Source organism: Aedes albopictus, chromosome 3, assembly GCF_035046485.1.
Source record: "Aedes albopictus strain Foshan chromosome 3, AalbF5, whole genome shotgun sequence".
NCBI classification, from domain to species: Eukaryota; Metazoa; Arthropoda; class Insecta; order Diptera; family Culicidae; genus Aedes; species Aedes albopictus.
The window spans coordinates 267,995,726-268,004,908 of NC_085138.1; the positions used below are offsets into that span (position 1 = coordinate 267,995,726).

Sequence of the window (9,183 nt, forward strand, 5' to 3'; positions counted from 1 at the left end):
CAGAGATCTGATTCGGCGTGAACTGGCTGGCGCCCCACTGGTACCGCGCAAAGCGATGCGACAGTCGACGACCACCGCGCTCGGCTAGCCAAAGCATACTGAAGGGAGAAGCAAACGGAGAAACTGGCTAGCTGTCCTCCGATGCGTTCCCTTCGAGGTATCACGAGAGAATGATGGAAGATGAGAAGAAGACAATAACTTATATACTAGACGGCTGTACGGCAAAGAAGTTCAAATTCCCCTCTCGAACGTGATTGGTTAGATGAAAGAAGGGTGAAAATTAGTAATGCCGTACAGATTTTTGCACAATGCACACCAAATGCTTTCGAATAATAATTATCTCATTGAACTTTTGCAAATCGATCAGCACAATTATAATGTTTAACAAATAATTTATATAAATTATGCTAATTTATCGGCGAAATTGTAAAGAATATTTAAGAATTTTGCGAAGACTTACACACATTGAAATATGGCAACACTGAGTAATACATATCATCAAAATGAAATTTTCTTCATCATCTGAATCGAAGAAAATGTTTTGCAATTACCAATCAACTAGCATACTTTTAACAAATTTGAATTAAATGTCTCATTGTTGCGACAAAGCGCTGGTCAATTTTCACACTTATGTGTCCCGGGCTTTCCTCCTGAGCAATTTAGGTATTCGGCAGTCCCGTGGGACCTTTTCGTAGCCCCAAGGGCTGTTTTAATTTTTCTTGCAGTATTACTGCAAGCGCGTTCCTTAACTTTGTTAATGCCGATGTTGGCTTGTGCTGTCCGGACGCCCGATGAAGTCAAAATGAAGAAAGTTTTCGCAGAGATCTGATCCGGTGCGAACTGGTTGGCGGGCCCACTGGTAACGCGCGCGGCGTTGCCATGACGACTAGCATCAGCCGACGACCACCGCACCCGCCTTGGCAAAACATAAACACTGAAGGAGGCTTTCCTCCTGAGAAAATTGTTCGGTTCACCCCCGTGGGACATTTTCGTAGCCCTTACAAGGGCTGTTTTATTTAACTTGCAGTATTACTGCAAGCGCGTCCAGCGGTGTAATTTTGTTAATTCCAATGTTGGCTTGCGCTGCCCGGACGCCCGATGAATGAAATGAAGAAAATTTTCGCAGCTGATCCGGTGTGAACTGGTTGGCGGCCCCACTGGTACCGCGCACTGCGATGCGACGACGACTGGCAAATGGCAACAGCCGACGACCGTCCACCACGCTCGGCTAGCCAAAGCATACTGAAGGGAGAAGCAAACGGAGAGAAACTGAAACTGGCTAGCAGTCCTCCGATGCGCTCCCCTCGAGGTGTCGCGGAAGAATGATGGAAGATGAGAAGAAGACAATAACTTATATACTAAGCAGCAAAACCCAAAAAATGTGCTCGCACGTGATTGGCTGAATTAAATGAAAACATGGGTTCACTATTTCCAAATTTTCAATAGTTTACTGTTGAAAATCAATAGTTACCAATAGTTCATTCAATGCGTAGATAAATTTCCGACCTATCTGTGCAAAAATTTTGAAAATCTGTCGTGAAACGGCTGAGTTATTAGCGCTCAAAACCTATCATTTTTTCGTGACGGTCGCAAAATTTTAGATTTTCATTTTACACCCAGTGCCGTGGTACAGTACCGTACCTTCCCCTTAGACGTAGTTTACGTCAAAAAAGGAATTGTCAAGCCATTCTCGAAAAACGAGGTTTTACGGGATAATGTTTTATATTTTTTATGATCCTAGGCTAATGTCTCCACAAAATTTGTAGAAAATGTTATTCTGAAAATCTTTGTTGAAAGATTCAAAATTCACCATTTTGTTACTTTCCAAGACATGTTAAGTTTTTGTTACCGACGGCCGTCCGAAGTTTTTTTCTCTACAACTTTTCCGATTTTGACGCTTGGTAGCCCATTAGGGTGGGTCATCGGAACCGTTTTCTCAGACCAAAGCTTATTTGGTTCCGTTTTGGGTGCTGAGTATCTGTGCAAAATTTGTGCACGATCGGTTGCGTCTACACTTTGCGCATTGCAATTGAAATTTGTATGGGATTTTGTATGGGAAAACCTACTTTTTTACACTTTTGTCATAAGTTGAAAAAAGTATGTCTGAAACTTTTTAACCGATACTGAAAAATGATAGCCTATGATGTTCTGAAAAACTTTGTTGAAGACCGCAAAGCGATCCGATGCTTGTGAAAATAATTATAACCAACGAACCGCATGCATGTGTTTATGTTTTAACATGTAAAGAAATAACAATAGCAACAAAATCATGCTCTTTCGCCAAGCAATGCCAACGCTATAACTTTTTTCATAAGCATCAGATCACTTCGCGGTCTTCGACAAAGTTTTTCAGGACACCCTAGGCTATGTTTTAACTTTATCGGTTACATGTTTTTAGAAAAATTCGAGCTTGTTATGAGAGAAATGCAAAAAAGTGGAAAACATGTAAAACCCCATACAAACTTCAAACGCGATGCGAAAAACGTAGACATAACCGATCGTGCCCAAATTTTGCACACTTATTTGGGTCCTGAAATAGGATCAAAAAAGCTTTGATCTGATGGGATACCATTGAATTTTTCATTTCTCCATATAAACAATGACCCACTCTAGTAGCCTATAGCTTTCATTTTTTTTTTTACATCGTGCATTAAACCGGCATGGGAATACTTTCCAATATTTCAACTCATTACCCTTCTTCTCTACAAGAAGCGGAGGGTATAAACTTCAGATTTATGAGTTTATAGTCTGCAACAATCAGAAAAAAATGAAACTTGAACTAGGCAAAACGACAGATGCTTTTTTTGTTGGACCGTGTATTGAATCAGAATATCACACTGAGTAGCTACATATTGCGGGTTCCGCACAAACTGTATGTTTATTGTTTGGTATACATTGCATGAATTAATCCACTCAGCAGACTAGCAACTGTTTTTTGCCAAACACATTGTGTTTTTTTAAATATTATTCCCGCTTAGTTCAGCACCTACCAATAATGTACGAATTTCTTCATGCACCTCACCTAATTCTCATGGCCAATTTGGTATCAATTTCTAAATTAGCTCCCATATCATGACATTGTAAAGAAATGTGAGAAGGGACACTGTGGTACGATAAACCCGAGCAGAAGAGAATAACAACATCATAAGGAGCTGTGTTATTTGGGTAAAATAACTGAATAATAGAATCGATGATTTTTATGTTATTAACATAACATATTATGTTATAAACTTGTCTGTCATAAGCGGCAAATAACAAATATCATTCCAAAAAAATGTTCTTGGAAAACCATTTTAATAACTTGTTTTGTTAGTTTCAATAACAACTAAATAACAGTGAATTTGGAAAATATTTCAATAAAAAATTTAGATATTAATATGTAATTGATAATAATCGGAAAGCAAAATTTGTTATGGTATCAAAATCGTAACTAAGTAAATTATGATACTTATTATGTAAAATTATTCACTTTGTCTCACAAACCTACCAATAACACCAGTAACAATACTTTAAATGATCGAAAAATACTATATTCATATTCAGAATCAGAATGAATTAATCATTCTAAAAGAATTTAAAAAATTACTTCCAGAAATTTCTCTGTGAGTTCTTCCACGAAATCATTCACAGATTTTCAAAGACTCCTCTTGAAATTCCTCCAGAATAATGAACAGAATCGCTTCAAGGGTTTCTTCAGAATTTCCCGTGATTATTTGTCCCGAATTCCTTCTTGAGATGTCACTGAAAATTTTTTTGAGAATTTATCCAGGAGTTTTTTTTTCCGAAGAATTCTGCAGGAGTTTTTCAAAAGATTTTACCATGAATTCTAATAATTTCTCAGAAGAATTATTTTTGGAATTTCTACTAGGATTGCGCCAGGAGTTCTTTTGAAAAGTTGTCCAAGATATCGAAGGGTTCCTCCTGAACTTCGAAGTGTTTCAAAAAATGGAACAAAACAAAATGACAGGTAATTATTATCGAATTGTTGCTTTGATTTCAAAACTTGATACTGTTGTGCTATTGTTGCACTAACACTAGCATTCCCTTTATGTGCATGATTTCTCGCTGAATTTTACATGAATATTTTTTTCTGTGTGTCATTCACTTCTTTTTTGTTCAATTAAACAAGGCAAACTAAACCTCCTGATTCGATCACTTTTCGCCGCTGGTTGGGTGCATAACTGCACTTCTGTTTCTACTGGTTCCTATGGGTGAGATTTGGGGGCCTACGAAAATATATTCAGCAGGTCATCAATCACATTTCCACTAAATTCAATGTTGACTCACCTGTAGGTACATCTAAAGGTACATCCTCGAACAATCCGCGAATAGTGGAGTGGGTTTCTGAACATTTACGTACGTTTTAATCTACCAAAACTACTTTTAAATGCATGACAAGAAAAATCCCGATCAGAAGTTGCAGAGCTATCTAACTTGACTGTGTCGGCCATATACTTGTTTTTGTTTCAACAATTTCACTGTATTTTTACACGTTTGTTTAAATTTAGAGTTTTGTTGATAGAAATCGAATCGGTGTCGCTATAATATTCCAAGAACGCTGGAAAAATGCATCACGATGTAAAAATATGTGAAAAAGAATCACATATTTTTTCGTATGCATTGAAATGAACTCAATTTTAAATCAAATTTTTATTTCAACTCGTGTAAATTCACAACGTTTGTAATTTACATATCGTCTAAAAATCAACATTTTTTTCTGTGTATTTTGGACATTTCCATTTGATTTTAATTTCGAAGCAGCAGTAAATAAGGTATTGCGAGCGTTTGAATATCATAAAATCAATCTATCATACAAATCAGGCCAAACATGTCTAAAGGTCCTATCTGCAGAAGAGAGGCTCTCTTTGGTTCCCTCTTTTTAGTTAATATCTCAGCTGTTTATTTGTACACAGCAAAAAAATATGAAAGTTAAACAGCACTTAAATTGAAGATCAACTGAAATTTGCGGCAGAAAAATGTAAACCACCAGCATTTAACGTCAGCCGAGCAGCCCGCTGCTGGTCAGACGGCTTGTTTACAGATTTTAAAGCATATTCGCTTTAAATTTACATGCATCTGCTATAAATCATGCCAGCCACTCTCCGTCATCAGCTAAACGAACGCCTGCTCGCAGTTGTGGCGGTTTCCTCGTTGTCTCTCTCAGTACTCTCTGTAGCAGCCGGAGCATGTCGGGAATGCGTGCATTATGGTAGAAGCAGTTTAACTTTGATTGACTGCATTTCAACAAGCTGAAATAGCTGAGAGAGCTCGGGCGTGCTACTCTCACCCCAAGGATCTGAGTTCAATTCTCGCTCGGAGCTCAATTTTTCTTTACATTTTTTAACAGATATCTGCAATGTAATATTAAGATCGCACAAAAATTTCCATCATATATGACGGGGTCCTTTTGTTACATTCGATCCGTCATAAATTTTCAGGTTTTCTTCGAACTGTGTGTTATGATTGTCTCCTTGCATTGAACGGTGGCCAAAACAATCGTCTTTTGATTTGTACTGCAAAAATAGTTGAAAAGTGTACCATTACATTGCAATAATTGAAAGAGAAAGTAAACAAAGAGAGCCTCTTAAATGCAGATAGGACCTATTGAAATGTTTGGCCTGAAATAAGCTACGTTTTACGAATCGCAGCAGTCTGTGAGCGTGCGCGGACGCTCTGTAAATTTGCGAACTAAATACAATGATGTTATTACTATTCTTTATTTCCTCCAACAGTAATAAAATCCAACCGTCTTATGATCCTTCCAATATTGATTAGTTATTTCACAGTCAATATGCCACCAAGACACACTTTTGTCCAGGTTATATTTCTGGGATTATGTGTACAACTTTCGTGTTCTGGTGAGCTCCAAAGTTGGAAAAAGGTGCGTAGAAGTGATTTGTAATTTAGTTTCAGACAATAAGTTGCTTTTCAATTATAGTGCAATGGAGTGTGTGTTCCACTAAACCAATGCAAATCGTTGGTAGGGTCTTACAACCTTGTTGACATTGGGTATGTTCGAATAATATAATGCTAATATAATATTAAGGCTTACACTATTTCCGCTTTCAGAGACGATGTAGAAGTATCATGTCATCATTATCTTGAAGTGTGCTGCCCCAGCGAAAACGTAATACCTGACCGCGCTGAGAAAAACTGTGACAACAGTGCCATCAAAACGTTCCGCGACTGTGGCAGAAGGAACGAAGATGGAATCGGATTCAGAATAACACACGCCAAACATAATGAGACTGAGTTCGGAGAATTCCCTTGGGTGGTTGCAGTCATGCAGGTTGAAGCATCTCAAGTGGAACTAGTTGCACCTAGTTCTAAGTTGCTTTGTGGAGGCTCCCTGATCGCACCGAACGTCGTTCTGACCGCGGCTCATTGTGCGATGAATCGTAACGCTGAAACATTGATTATTCGAGCGGGAGAATGGGACATTGCTACTAAGAACGAAGTGATTCCGTATCAGGTTTGTAGAAATTAGAGTGACTTTATCAAAACTGTACAAAATCGTCTATGCTAGACATCCACGAGTATATTGTTTTTTATACCTAGTTAAAAATCGTACATCTCAACGCGATAATGTGTCTCACAATGTACGATACCTCATATTAGAAGAACTGTTATGTTATTGATGAGTGTGGTTGCTAGAGGTTCCAAAGATAACTTTCATACCTTGAATGTCTGTAAATTATTTCAAAGTTATCTAATGTTTGTTCATTTCTAACAACATCTCTGCAGGAGCAACGCGTTGAAAGGATCATCCTTCATCCCAATTTCGACCAAGAACTCCTGTTCTCCGATTTAGCACTGCTAGTTCTGGAGGAAAACTTTGTTGCCGACGAACACATCCAGCTTATATGCTTGCCTCCGCAGAACAAAGCGTTCTACGATGATAGCTGTTTCACCACCGGTTGGGGTAAAGTTGATTTCAGTGCGCAAAGCCATCAAACCATCCTGAAGCGGATTGAGGTACCAATAGTTCCTAGACAACAATGTGAAACGCATCTGAGGACAACGCATCTCGGTCCGAAGTTTCGACTGCACGACTCGTACATTTGTGCCGGTGGGCTGGAGGGAGTTGACAGCTGTACCGGTGATGGAGGTTCTCCGTTGATGTGCCCGGTGCCAGGATTCAAGAACAAGTACTATCAAGCTGGTATAGTTGCGTGGGGGATTGGTTGTGGGCAGAAGGACATACCTGGGGTCTACGTTAGAGTCAGTTTGTATACTGATTGGATCAGAGAGGAAATTCGAAAGCTCGGGGAAGTGAAATAGAAATTTTTTATCATTATATACATGTCTGCTATGAAATACATATGTACTCGTTGAATGAACACAATTTGTTTTATTTCACATTTTTGTAGATACACCAATTACCCTGGGCTTGAACTATATCTTCCAGGAAGCTTTGATTTTGGGCATGTGGCCGATGTGCTTTGCAGTAATGATTGGAATAGCTGAATGTATAAGCAATGGCAAACAGTTCTGTAAAAATCAGAGCTTCAAGGCATCTGATATAGTTATACTGATCATGCTGCTGCCTAGTATATCGAACATTTGTCGAAGTCATTTATGTGCCGGGAAAATATAATTCCAAGTTGGTGAGAATATTACAAACTGAGGGAGGGTAATAGGCTCAGTCAGACCCCTGAATGGGCAATGTGGGTTAGTGTGTGGGAATGCCATTGAAGGTTTGTAATATTCTCCGAGGCTTTCGAAATCCAACAGGGCGCGTCCCCGGGTTGCGGATAGGGGGAAAAGGGAGATTTTTCGCATTTGTACTGTAATCAGCCAATGTGATATTATCTTCTATGGTGTTGTAGTGCGAATGAATGATCTCATTCTATGGGAATTCGAATCTTGTAATGTATTGTTTATTAACTTCAATTTTCTATGCTTGACAAGGTTTTGAAGATAAACATGAGATAAGAGAATTACCTAAAAGGAAAGTCACATCAGCAAAGCTTTTACATATGCAAATGCTGTCCATGGGGTCATGTCTAGCATTTACTATGTATGGCAATGACTGATTCTTGCCTAGTAGGGGTACTACAAGACCACGCGGACAATTCGATTAAAGGCTTAATTGGGAATAATATATGTTCCGGAACTGAAGGGACATTTTTTCCGGGATGACTGGCGAGTCGGAGAGGGTAGGAGTGTCCGTTTGTTATAATTGACAAAATAAACAATCGGGTACTTTTGATTTCTGTGACTTGCTTGGCATTTTGTGGATTATTGTTTTTCTTTTGGTTTTAGAAGGTATGCGATTCACTATTGAGCCTTAAAATTATTTTGCATCTGAATAGCATTGATATTGTCAAGTCTGTACCAACACCCTAATCCCACACCAAAATACCCTTTTCCTATCCCATGGCGTTTATGTGATCAGCAAAGACTATTCAGCCATTACCCCTCCTTATCATCGGCTTTGGACTGACTTGCGCTCTCATTGCCCCACCAAATGCTGCAAAATGAAAATGAAAATGAATTTTTTTGTAGATACACCAATTAATCCACTCGATTCTACTATGAGCTATGGGAGCTGGGTGTCCACCAGCTGGTTGGGTAAGTTTCAGTAGGTTGGGTCCACAGGCTTACTTACCTTACCGATCAGGCTAAGGCCTAAATAACCACCTATGCTGTACATAGGAGTCTCCATTCTACTCTGTCCATGGCTGTGTGTCTCCAGTTCCGCACGCTGTGATGGGTCCGCAGATCGTCCTCCACTTGATCGACCCGTTAAGCTCGCTGCACACCACGTCTTCTTGTACCGGTCGGATGACTCTCGAGAACCATTTAAGTAGGGTTGCTATCCAACACCTTCCGTTCGAGAACTCCAAGGGCGCGTTAGTCCTTTGTCTTTGTGCATGTAGAGTCCATGCTTCGTGCTCATAGAGGACTATTGGTCTAATCAGCGTTTTGTAGATAGTTAACTTTACGTCGAACTTTATTCGATCGTAGAGTTCTGCGTAGTCCAAAGTAAGCTCGATTTCCTGCCACAATGCGTCTCTGAATTTCTCTGCTGGTGTCGTTGTCGGCGGTCACTAGTGAGCCCAAGTACACGAATATTTCAACCGCCTCGATTTCATCACCGTCGATAGAAATTCGGGGTGGCGGGCGTAATGATTCCTCCCTGGGCCCTTTGCCATCATGTACTTTGTCTTCGACACATTA

At 39.5% G+C, this 9,183-nt stretch overlaps 1 protein-coding gene across 1 annotated transcript; it reads left to right on the forward strand.

Annotated features, from left to right (window-relative positions):
• Positions 1-5,723: 5,723 nt before the first annotated feature.
• On the forward strand, positions 5,724-8,498 carry LOC109403416 (phenoloxidase-activating factor 2). Its single transcript, XM_019676243.3, has 4 exons — positions 5,724-5,881; positions 5,939-6,009; positions 6,070-6,472; positions 6,745-8,498. Exons 1-4 carry the CDS (start codon positions 5,753-5,755, stop codon positions 7,279-7,281), a joined length of 1,140 nt encoding a protein of 379 aa, XP_019531788.3. The 5' UTR covers positions 5,724-5,752; the 3' UTR covers positions 7,282-8,498.
• The last annotated feature ends 685 nt before the right edge of the window (positions 8,499-9,183 follow it).